We start from the raw sequence: 12,613 nt of genomic DNA, 5'->3' as shown, positions 1-12,613 counted from the left end.
TGATATATAATTTGACCAGCTGGGGTCCTAGCACTGATCCCTGTGGTACCGCACTAGTCACTGCCTGCCATTTGGAAAAAGATCCATTTATTCCAACTCTTTGCTTCTGTTTATTTTAAAATTTAGAATACCCAATTAATTTTTTCCAATTCAGGGGAAATTTAGCGTGGCCAATCCACCTACCCTGCACATCTTTAGGTTGTGGGGGCAAAACCCACACGGACAGTGACGCAGAGCCGGGATCGAACCTGGGACCTCGGCAGCCATGAGGTGGCAGTGCTCACCACTGCACCACCGTGCTGCCCAATGTTGCTTCTGTTATAACCCGCAGGGGTCTCACAGGTAGGGATGAACCCGTGGAACTTGCAGAATACAAGCTCCCCCAATAAGGGGGTGGGGGACCCTTACACAGTTCATGTGCCTTAGTATAAATAGAGTCGGCCAGTCAGGCACCAACTAGAGAAGACCCAGTAGGGAACTACTGGAACTGTACATAATAGTTAACGTATTAAATAAAAATGTTTTGTTTTCTGTACAATTCGGTTTGGAATTCTTTTGTTGCCTCTTACAAAAGCTTCCTGTCTGCTAAACAGCTTTCTATTCATCTCAAGACACTACTCGCAATTTCATGCGCTTTAACTTTACATAGCAATCTGCTATGTGAGATCTTGTCAAAGGGCTTCTGGAAGTCTAAATGAACCACATCCACTGGTTCTCCCTGGTCAACTCTAGTAGTTACATCCTCAAAGAATTCCTGTAGATTTGCCAAGCATGATTTTCCTTTCGTAAATCCATGCTGACTTTGTCTTATATGGCTGCTCCCTTTTTGAATAGCGGGCTTACATTAGCTACCCTCCAATCTGTAGGAACCATTCCAGAGGCTAAAGAATTTTGGAAAATGACCACCAATGGATCTACTATTTCTCGGGCCACTTCCTTAAATGCTCTCAGCTGAAGATTAACAGGCCCTGGAGATTTATCAGCCTTTAACCCATCAATTTCCCCCAATTAATTTCTCTACCAATACTGATTTCCTTCAGCTCCTCACTAAAACTTGTAATACTCAGAACTTCTGGTACATTATACATTTCTTCCTTTGTGAAGACCGAAGCAAAGTACGAATTTAGTTCCTCAGCTATTTCTTTGTTCCCTATTACGGATTACCCCATTTCTGACTATAAGGCGCCTTCATTAGTTTTTGTCAATCTTTTTCCTATGGAAACTTTTACAGTCAGTTTTTATTATACCTGCTAACTTATTTTCATACTCTATTTTCCCTTTCTTATTCAATCCCTTAGTCTGCGTTTGCTGAATTTTAAACTGCTCCCACCCCTCAGATCTATTGCTTTTTCTTGCTAATTTGTATGCTTCATTTTTGAAACAAATACTATCTCCAATTTCCTTTGAAAGCCATGGTTTGGCCAGAGTTACCTTCCCACTCTTGCGCCAAATAGGGATAAACAACTTTTGGAGTTCACCTATTTGTTCCTCAAATGCCTGCCATTCCCTGTCCACTGTCCTCCCTTTCAGTAATATTTTGCAGTCCATCACAGCCAACTTGTGCCTCATGCCATTGTTGTTACCTTTATTGAGATTCAGGTCCCTAGTCTCATAATCAACTACCTCACTATCAACCTTGATAAAGAATTCTATAATATTATGCTCACTCATCCCCAAGGGTTCTCTCACAACCAGATTGCCAACTAATCCTTTCTCATTGCACAACACCCAGTCCAAGATGGCCTGTTCCCTTGTTGGGTTCGCTACACGTGTTATCCACGATACTCTCTGCCTCAGCTGTCGCTCTAGTTCCAAACCTCGGGCTTCTAGGAGCTGCAGCTGGAGACACATACTGTGCGCACATCATTATCCATTGATGATCTTTATTATTGTCACAAGTAGACTTACATTAACACTGCAATGAAGTTACTGTGAAAATCCCCTAGTCGCCACACTCTGGCATCTGTTCGGGTACACTGAGGGAGAATTCAGAATGTCCAATTCACCTAACAAGCATCTCTTTCGGAACTTGTGAGAGGAATCTGGAGTAGCTGGAGGACACCCACGCAGACACAGGGAGAACATGTAGATTCTGCACAGACAGTGACATTGAGCTGGATTCTCTGCAGCCCCGCGCCAAAATCGCGTTCGGCGGGGGGGGCAGAAAATCCACTTTCACGCCATAATCGGGCCTGGCACTGGTTCAGCGATTTCCCCAGGACCCAAAAATCGGCTTGACCGCAGAGTACACCGCGCCGCGGGGGGCCATTTCCAGAGGCCCGCCCAGCAATTCTCCGCTCCCGACCGGCTGAGTTGCCGACGGCGTGGAACTTACCACCTATTGCCGGTCGGGATGCTGGCACATTTCATCCACCGCCGCCCTGGTCGGGGGCAGGGGGATCGGAGACCGGGGGAGGGGGCCTTATAGACGGCCGTGGATGAAATGTGCACGGTTTGAGGCTCAGGCGCTCGGCCGACCGGGGGCACTATTTGGCGGGTCCAGCTCAGAGGTCCGAGTCCGCCATGGAGATCGACTTGGCCACTGGAGACCGCCGCTGTGCGCATGTGCCGACTCCGAACCGGAAGTGCAGGGCCCCTATCCGCAGCAAGAGCTGCGAGATTCACTCTGGGTCTCTGCTAGCCCCTTGCAGGGCATTGAATTCATCTTACTTTTTTCTAGGAATCTCGGGAGTAAAACTCCACCGTTTGTATGTCAGCGTGGGGGACATAGTCTCATTTTGGGAGAATCCAGCCCATTGTGTTCGATTATATCTCTGTGAAATACTTTGGGATATTTTTCTTTGTTAAAGGTGCTGTATAATTGCAAGTTGTTGGACTTAAATTAGTTGATTCAGAATATCGGCCCAGGTTTTGCAGTCATGGGTGAAGGGTTGGCATTCACTGCTGACCTGGAGCAAAGTTGCAAACATAGTGAATTCTTTATTTTTAATAAATTTAGAGTACCCAATTCATTTTTCCAAATTAAGGGGCAATTTACCATGGCCAATCCAGCTAGCCTGCACACCTTTGGGTTATGGGACGAAACCCATGCAAACACGGGGAGAATGTGCAAACTCCACAAAGACAGTGACCCAGAGCCAGGATCGAACCTGGGACCTCGGCACCGTGCGGCAACAGGGCTAACCCACTGCGCCACCGTGCTGCCAACATAGCGAATTCTAGAGCGTAGATTTCCTCCATTCCAACACCATGAATTTGGTGCCATTTTTGTGGATTTGTGGCAATCTTCAGCAACAGTACAGGCAGTCTAATCAGCCAATTGTGTTGAAGAATTCTCACAGACAGCAAAGTAGGAAGTTAAAATCCATAGTAGAAACCACACTTAAATCATTCTACAGGATGCAAAATAAAGATTGGGACTACATGTGGGATTAGTGAATGTGGCCCCCCGATACAGAATCGTGTTTGCATTCATTCTTCGTCGATGAATACAGACTGATATTTTGAGAAAAACTTCAGATTTAAAATGTGTCAAGGCACAGGAAAATTTGATAACTGTAAGCTGGTCATGTATAATTGCATTAAATTCACCTATGTTCATGTAACTTTCATTACAAAGACGTTTCCCAATTTTCAACAAAGGAGGTGCCTCTTCTTGAATTTTGTGAGTTTTGTCCTCTCTTTGTTACACGCTCACTCTCATTTTGAATCAGTGGAGTTCAGGTACAGGCACTCAGCACACTCAAATTTCTCTCCTCAATGAACACTTTTTAGGCAGGTGTTTATCTTTGCAGAATGTGGTGAAAGTTTGCTGAATACTCGTACCTAAACTTTACTGGTCATTAAATATATATGTCCTTACCTTTCTCCTTCCAAAGTTACTTATTTACTCTTCTTGCAAGCTGCTCACTATTACATATCCTGCAATGTCCTAAAATGATGATCATTTGGCAGGGGAGTTTAGTAGCCAAAGGAAGAGACTTCATGATACGCACAGTAGACTGGATAAGAACAAGATTTGTTTACACTATTCAATAACCACAAATACTAGAACTCTTCATGCAAAGGGACACCCTCCCCGACCTGCACCCAGACTGGGGTTGAGACACTATGAAGCTCCCCTCAGTCAGGGGGTAGGCTCTGCCCCCTCAATTGCTGAGGGGAATTGGATACAACATACTGCTTGGCCTCTGAGGGGATTGTAACAGAGACACAGTTCAGGCAGAAAGTGCTGCAAGCTTTTTTTTCATCTTCCCTCCTTTAAAGAGGAATGTCTCTCAGCAACGTCCAATTTTTACCCTACTTTGGTTATGAATTCTTTTCACTGAGGAATGTGAGCTGTTGTGATCGACAGCCCTAGGACTTGAACATTCTGGCTTGTGGTAGTAATGTTTCACTGTCCAAGTATCTGACCTCGTGAGGCATTTATAACAAAAAATATACATGCACATTGCATTATTCATATTGCTATAATTCCTCAGGGTACAGAAAACTGTCACTCAGGATTATGAAAAGTACCATGGCATGCAGCGACTAGCTCACACCTTTGTCTAGCTTGTTGTGATAATGTGATTAATTCCCTAATACGATTGACCTTTTGCCAGCCACCTCTCAGTTTTATGGGCGCGACACTCACTAGTTTTTAATCATACAAAAAATCAATTGCATTGTAATAATACGATTTTCTTTGAAGGAAGCCTTTTTCAAGATAAGTGACATAATACTGACTGTTGGGGTAAGCCAATTAATTATCGGTTTGAAACTGCCAACAGAAATTGGCATATTTAATGCAACTGTACCATTGTTACAGAGAAAGAAAGCCAGGCATTGACCTTGAGCCTGACATTTATAAGAAATTTACTAATAGATCCGAGCAATTTATACACAACTTCAATTCTCTCAGAACGCAATAACACCAACTTGCATTTGCATAGCATCTTTAACGTAGTGAAACATGTCAAGGTGCTTCTCAGGATCATTGTTAAACAAAATTCTACACCCATTTGGGAGTATCTAAAAGGAGAAGAGAGAATGAAGACGTAGAGGGATTTGGGGTGGGATCTTTTATTTATTTTTTAAAAATTTAGAGTACATAGAACATACAATGTCAAAGGAGGCCATTTGTCCCATCGAGTCTGCACCGATCCACTTAAGCCCTCATTTCCACCCGATCCCTGTAACCCAATAACCCCTCCTAACCTTTTTGGACACTAAGGGCAATTTATCATGGCCAATCCACCTAACCTGCACGTCTCTTGACTGTGGGAGGAAACCGGAGCACCCGGAGGAAACCCACGCAGACACGAGGAGAACGTGCAGTCTCCGCACAGACAGTGACCCAGCGGGGAATCGAACCTGGGACCCTGGCGCTGTGAAGCCACAGTGCTAGCCACTTGTGTTACCGTGCTGCCCATAGCTAATTTTTCTTCCCCAATTAAGGGGCAATTTAGCATGGCCAATCCACCTACCCTGCACATCTTTGGGTTGTGGGGGTGAAACCCATGCAGACATGGGGAGAATGTGCAAATTCCACACGGACAGTGATCTGGGGCCAGGATCGAACTCGGGTCCTCGGCACCATGAGGCATTGGGGAGGGAATTTTGGAGTTAGGAAGATAGGCAACTGAAGGTACAGCCATGATTGGCAAAGCAATGGAAATCAGGCAAGAATTGGGTAATTGAAGAGATGTCAAAAGGTTGTAGGACTGGAGGAGGTTACAGATATGGGGAGCAATGAGGCCATGTAAGGATTTGAAAACAAGGATGAAAACTTTAAGATCAAGGTCTTGCCAGGCCAGGTGCCAATGTAGGTCAGCGAACACGGGGCCAATGGCGGAACAAGACTTGATGCAAGCTAGTATTCTTTCAGCAGAGTTTTGGATGAGCTCAAGTTTGTGGGGGTACAAGAAGGGAGACAGTCAGGAGAGCATTGGAATAACCAGGTCTAGATCTAACAAAGGCTCAAATGAAGTTTCAATAGCAGTAGAACTAAGACCGGGATGGATTTAGACAATGTTGTTGAGATGAATGTAGAAGTCTTGCTCATGGAGAATATACAGCTTTGGAAGCTCAGTTCAGGGTTAAATAGGCTGACACGGTATGAGTGGCTGGTTCAACCTCTGCCAGGGAGAGAGTTGAAGTCAATATGTAGGAACAGAATTCGGTTGGTGACCAAAGACAATGGGCGTGATTGAACAGTCACGCTTCGCCCGAAAAGCAGCTTGCTGTGGCGCAGTGTGGCCGATGGAAGCCAGAAGATCCCACTCCTGGGATCTTACCCATTGTGGGCAGGAACACATTTTGGCAAATCTGCATATTAAAGCAGGACAGCTAGTCTCACATTAATATACAGTTTCCCGAGGTACCCGAGGCATTGGGATCTATCCCGTTCTCCTCGGAGCCCTCGGGCGAGCCCTGTTCAGTACTGGTCTCCACAAACGGGGACCAGATGGAAGGGCACTCGTGGGGGTCTCCCACGGGATTGGAGGCCCCCCATGGGATTGGAGGCCCCAGGTACATGCCCTTTGGGCAGGGTGGTACCTTGATACAAGTACCACCCGGGCACCTGGCAGTGCCAGCTTGGTATACTGGCTGCACCACCTATGTGCCAGCCTGGCACTCCCAGAGTGCCCAGGAGGCCCTGCCAGTGGGCAGGAGCACCACCAGGGTGCCAGGTTGGCACTGCCAAGGTACCAAGCTGGCTTTTCTTTGTGCAGCGGCGATCGGGCCGAGGGTGCTCTGCGTGCACGTTCCATAGTAAAACAAATAATGGCATCCTGATCTCTCGCTATGCAGAGGAGTTCTGTCGAGCGGAGCTCCTAGGTCCACAAAACAAGGTTATGTGCAACCTCAGCCACATGTTCCCCGCTGAGACCCCTATCTAACCTGGGTGCCATTTTATAGCATTTTTCTTGGCGCCACGAGCTCCGGGAATCACACGGCAAACACGCTGGCATTTAGTTAAATCCCGCCTATAGGCTTTAGTCTTTCCAATATTCAATTGGGAGGAATCTTTTGCTCACCGAATACAATGACATGAAATTAGAAGACCTGGTCATTAGCTAAGTTTCATGACCAGATTATCCATCAGCATTGCCACAGGAGTTCCTCAAATGTAATCTAAATGAAATTTATATGCTCAGCATTGTACTGACGTATCACTGTGCACCTCCAGGTCAGTGGAGAGTTGTATCAATTTTAAATTTGTTTTCTAATATACAAGAATGATACAATAGTATTTGGATTGCAAGATAATTGGTCAGAACAGTCCTGTACTTGGAGATTGTTACTTTCCCTTTCTGAAACTCTTTTAGGCCCCAACAAAATTTCAGATGAATTACTGTCACACTAGTTGCACCAATGAAAATGCCATAAAATGAAGGTGGTGACCTGTATTTAAATTCTGACAGGGATGTCGCAATTTTTACATTTTCCCTCAACTTTCAGTATGTGATTCTTCTTTTCCTTGGGGAACCATTTAAACTTGAAGCTGTTTTTATGAGTATTTTTATTGTCCAAGTGGTACATGTCACAAACATGTCGATAAATGGGATTGTAAAGTAACATCAACACTTCCTGTTAAAAATGATTTATTAATTTTTTTTTTGAGAGGGGAGGTGGCGAATGTTTTCATCCGCTAAGCAAACTGTCAATACTAGAAATTGCAATAATTTTCTAATTGTGCACCTACCCTCCCCACATTCCTCACCCTGTTTACAAAGTGCCATTAGGTCAGATGTTAGGCATGGTCCAGTTGATATCACTCTACCTTGAGTCAGAAGGTTGTTGGTTCAAGTCTCACTACAGGGACTGGAGCATAAAATCAAGCCTGATCTTCCAAGTGCTGTACTAAGGAAATACTGCACTGTCAGAGGTGCTGTCTTTTAAATGGGTCATTAAATCCGCCCTCTCAGCTGGATGTAAAAGATCCAGTGGCATTACTTTGAAGAAGAGTAGGGGAATTCCCCCGGGTGTCCTGATCAATGTTTATCCCTCAGTCAGCATAATTTAATTAAAAAAACAGATTATCTGGTCATTATCACATTGGCATTGATGGAGTTTGCTGTACGCAAATTGGCTGCTGTGTTTCCTATTTTGCAACAGTGACTACATTTTGAAAAAAGATGAGATTATCAAACTTGTTCCATTGATATAAGTTATTTCTCCAGTTATCGAGCAACCAGATGCAGAGTACATTCCACTTTCTCCTGTCCCACTGACATAACTTCCTCTCCATCTGGGAAGAAAATTCCCATTGCACCAGTGTGAATTGTGATATCTCCCATAACAGCCATATTTACTACCTCTCTGAGTGAGATCATGCTCTACTGGCACGCACGACCCGGGGGCAGTTCCTGGGTGTGGCTGCATCCCATTAGGAACTGGGTTGGAGTGACCAGGGCGATAGACAAGAGTGTTCAGTTTACCTGTACTAATAGAGATTTGCTTTTTCTGTGCAGTGCGAAGAACCCTGAAGAGTGGTCTGACCCCTGATGTGGTCCAAGCCTTGGGTTTGTCCAAAGCGCCAGAAGTAGAAGTATAAGACACCTTGGATGCAAGCGAAGCTCAGTGGCCATCAGTAACTGAGACATCTACGCTGACAACACGGGAAGATGGACAATGTATTTTCATATCCTTCCAGATTCCTGACAAGTTCCAGGTCATCACAAGTACTTCAAATTGTTACAGTGGTCTGTATTGTTACAGTGGTCTCAAATCATATGAGGAGGGCTCACTAAATCTGACAGCTCAATTTATTCTACATAATGGATTCAGAGGGCAAATAGGAGTTCAGCCAAAACAACCATAAATGTTCCCTTCTCCAGCTAAGCTGAATGATGATGTTTTCTCTCAAAACTACTGGTGTCCAACTGAAAACACAGACCTATTTTCTTCTCCAATAAACTGTCTCCAATCCTCTCTTGAAGGCAGTGACTCTTGCAGTAATTATGCAGGTGTTGTTCATCCCCCAGCAATATTTCCAAGTACGCTGCTGGACCATGAAGGGCTTCACAGCGGAAATTGACCCAGTCCTCATTCGTTGTGCACAGTGCACTTCTGGGAGGATTCAGTGGATAGTGATCAGGTGTGGAAACACTGGCCAAATTCCCCCTTTCCCCCCCTCCCCTTTCCCCCCCTCCCCTTTCCCCCCCTCCCCTTTCCCCCCCTCCCCTTTCCCCCCCTCCCCTTTCCCCCCCTCCCCTTTCCCCCCCTCCCCTTTTCCCCCCCCTCCCCTTTCCCCCCCCCTCCCCTTTCCCCCCTTTCCCCCCTCCCCCCTTTCCCCCCTCTCCCCTTTCCCCCCCCTCCCCTTTCCCCCCCCTCCCCTTTCCCCCCCCTCCCCTTTCCCCCCCCTCCCCTTTCCCCCCCCTCCCCTTTCCCCCCCCTCCCCTTCCCCCCCCTCCCCTTCCCCCCCCTCCCCTTCCCCCCCCCTCCCCTTCCCCCCCCCTCCCCTTCCCCCCCCCTCCCCTTCCCCCCCCCTCCCCTTTCCCCCCCCTCCCCTTTCCCCCCCCTCCCCTTTCCCCCCCCTCCCCTTCCCCCCCCTCCCCTTCCCCCCCCCTCCCCTTCCCCCCCCCTCCCCTTTCCCCCCCCCTCCCCTTTCCCCCCCCTCCCCTTTCCCCCCCCTCCCCTTTCCCCCCCCTCCCCTTCCCCCCCCTCCCCTTTCCCCCCCCTCCCCTTTCCCCCCCCTCCCCTTTCCCCCCCCTCCCCTTTCCCCCCCCCTCCCCTTTCCCCCCCCCTCCCCCCCCTCCCCCCCCTCCCCTTTCCCCCCCCCTCCCCTTTCCCCCCCCCTCCCCTTTCCCCCCCCCTCCCCTTTCCCCCCCCCCTCCCCTTTCCCCCCCCCTCCCCTTTCCCCCCCCCTCCCCTTTTCCCCCCCCTCCCCTTTTCCCCCCCCTCCCCTTTTCCCCCCCCCTCCCCTTTTCCCCCCCCCTCCCCTTTTCCCCCCCCTCCCCTTTCCCCCCCCTCCCCTTTCCCCCCCCTCCCCTTTCCCCCCCCCTCCCCTTTCCCCCCCCCTCCCCTTTCCCCCCCCCTCCCCTTTCCCCCCCCCTCCCCTTTCCCCCCCCCCTCCCCTTTCCCCCCCCCCTCCCCTTTCCCCCCCCCCTCCCCTTTCCCCCCCCCCTCCCCTTTCCCCCCCCCCCTCCCCTTTCCCCCCTCCCCCCTCCCCTTCCCCCCCCCTCCCCTTTCCCCCCCCTCCCCTTTCCCCTCCCCCCCCTCCCCTTCCCCCCCCCTCCCCTTTCCCCTCCCCCCTCTCCCCCCCTCCCCCCTCCCCCCCCAACCCAGAGACACTAAGACCCTTCCCACTGATGCTCTGTCAGTAGTTAGCAAATTCACTACACACCGATTAGGAACTTGGGACGTCCCAGACATATATGGCTCATCCATGCATGGTGCACTTACCCACTGAGCCAACAGGAGTTGCCACTGAACTATTTTAAATACTATGGACTTTAACTAGCTATGGACCTAGTGGAACTGTCATGTGTATATCCAAAAGTATTTAAATTGTGTAAAATACTGGTCTTTAACTAGCACTATGTTGTAAAGATATCTTAATCTGACAGGGTGGAGAATTGATATCAATAGTAATGATGACTACATTGTGTAAAAGCAAATAAAGTATATTCAATTGTCAGGCTACAACAAACACATATTTGGAATTGTCTTCATGCAGCGTAATACAAACTGCTGGCAGACAGATCAGCATACTTGTGTGCAGCCCATATTATGGATACAGATTTGCACTGGGTGTCACGTTATTCTTTTAAGTGACCATGTAGAGGCAGTATTAAGATCACACTTTTTAAAAACCACTAATTGACAACTCAGTTAAGAGTAGTCGCAGCATAGTTCCAACACCTATCTATAATGATTCAAAAGTGCTTTTCTGCAAATGGTTTGGAAGGTTGCTGAATTCAAGAGATATGCAGAAATATAATATTGTACTAAGTGTTACAAATACATATCATTCTACTTTTCAAATAAACGAGTAGATCAAAGGTCCTTCAGGATTGTGTGATGTATTTTCATGAGCTTTATATTTTTATCCATAAGATTTAGTTTTCTTGAATGTTTGTGTAAGGGTTGTTGCAACAATTAAATGTTTCACATTTTTCTCGTGTTTCTTTGCTTTTTCTTTGAAAGCTGTGGAGATAGTGAAAAATGGCGGCTCTTGGCTTATGTTTTTCTCATCTCTTCAAATATGCCTCGGGTATAAATATTTGAAACCGAGAGCTTGGGTTGATGGGATTGAAGATCTTCCCTCATCCAATACAAAAACGTTTCAGGTCTTTGTCATTTTCTGTGCTCTGTTAGGTCCTCTGTGCATCACACTCTGCTGATGACACCAACTGTTACATAAAATCAACCCTAGCTACTTTTTCCAAGTATGGGAATACCACTTGTGCATTCCCAGCTGTTTATTTACAGTTTGGTTAATTCTGTGATCCTAGCATTTGAGGAATTATAAATGCAAATCAATTTCCGCTCACTCCATCATGCAGTTCATTAAACACAAAGTGGTATTTCAGCACAGGTGAACTCTGGTGCGTTAAATTCCAAAGCTGTGCTGTTATTTCATAGGATATTCACAGGCATTTAGCCCATCTGTCTAAAAAGAAAAACTGACTACAGCTATCCAACAGGAACGAACTCTGACCCCTACCGGTTAAGAACTTTCCCCACAACATACCCACGGACCCTGATACGCACAATGTTAGAAGAACTTCTGGACATGGGTAATCTGGGAGGGGGGCACTGCGGGAACCCGTACGGATGACTATTAGAAAGGACACGCTCCCCACTGGATGCAACACAAGGAAAATGGGAGGAAGAACTAGGGATGGAAATAGGGTGAGGACTCTGGAACGAAGCACTGAACAAGACCGACTCCTCCACCTCATCCTGCGCAAGACTAAGCTTCACACAGCTCAAAGTGGTGCACAGAGCACACCTGACAAGAACCCGAATGAGCAGGTTCTTCATGGAGGTGGAGAACAAATGTGAACGGTGCCAGAGAGGCCCAGCTAACCGCACACGCATGTTCTAAGCATGCCCCAGACTTGTCGGGTTCTGGACAGCAGGCAATGTCCAAGATTGTGGGGGTGAGAGTGGAGCCGTGCCCAAGAGTGGCAATCTTTGGGGTATCAGACCAGCCAGAACTTTTTATGTGGAGGGGGCGGATGCCCTTGCCTTTGCTTCCCTTATCGCCCGCCGAATAATTCTGCTCCGTTGGCGATCAGCAGCACCACTCACCGCTGCAGACTGACTGGCAGACCTGTCGGAACTTCACCACCTGGAGAAAAACAAATTTGCCATCCAAGGGTCAGAGGAGGGCTTCCACAAAGCGTGGAGGCCATTCACCAACTTGTTCCAGGACTTGTTCGAAGCCAACAGCCATTAGAGTGAGAAAAGGTGGGGGGGGCAACAAGGGAGCCAACAAGACAGCAGTGAGCAGATAGGGAGGGTGGATGGGAGGCCAGGGACAGAGGAAGGGGAGGTTTGAGAACAGCTCGAATAGATAATAGAGGGTCTAGAGCAAGGCCAAAAAGAATAGGACCCCAAAGTAAAAAACAAAATGGGACGGGATGGGGGGGGGGGGGGGGAGCCAATTGACGGGGGGGAAGGGAAGGGGCAAGAACTACACATATGGAAATACATA

General features: G+C 47.6%; 1 protein-coding gene across 6 annotated transcripts in view; it reads left to right on the top strand.

The window, feature by feature from the left end:
- Positions 1-9,092, top strand: part of fhod1 (formin homology 2 domain containing 1) — a 591,964-nt gene extending 582,872 nt beyond the window's left edge. For all 6 annotated transcript variants that reach the window (XM_072518387.1, XM_072518386.1, XM_072518390.1 and 3 more), the window contains one exon: positions 8,421-9,092. In XM_072518387.1, the coding sequence (XP_072374488.1) occupies positions 8,421-8,503 (83 nt within the window). In that variant the 3' untranslated portion in view covers positions 8,504-9,092. The remainder of the gene's footprint in view (positions 1-8,420) is intronic.
- Positions 9,093-12,613: the final 3,521 nt, after the last annotated feature.

The sequence above is a fragment of the Scyliorhinus torazame genome, chromosome 10, assembly GCF_047496885.1.
Source record: "Scyliorhinus torazame isolate Kashiwa2021f chromosome 10, sScyTor2.1, whole genome shotgun sequence".
Lineage (NCBI taxonomy): Eukaryota > Metazoa > Chordata > Chondrichthyes > Carcharhiniformes > Scyliorhinidae > Scyliorhinus > Scyliorhinus torazame.
The sequence above is the reverse complement of the archived record's forward strand: the minus strand, read 5'-3'. Positions and strand labels throughout refer to the sequence as shown.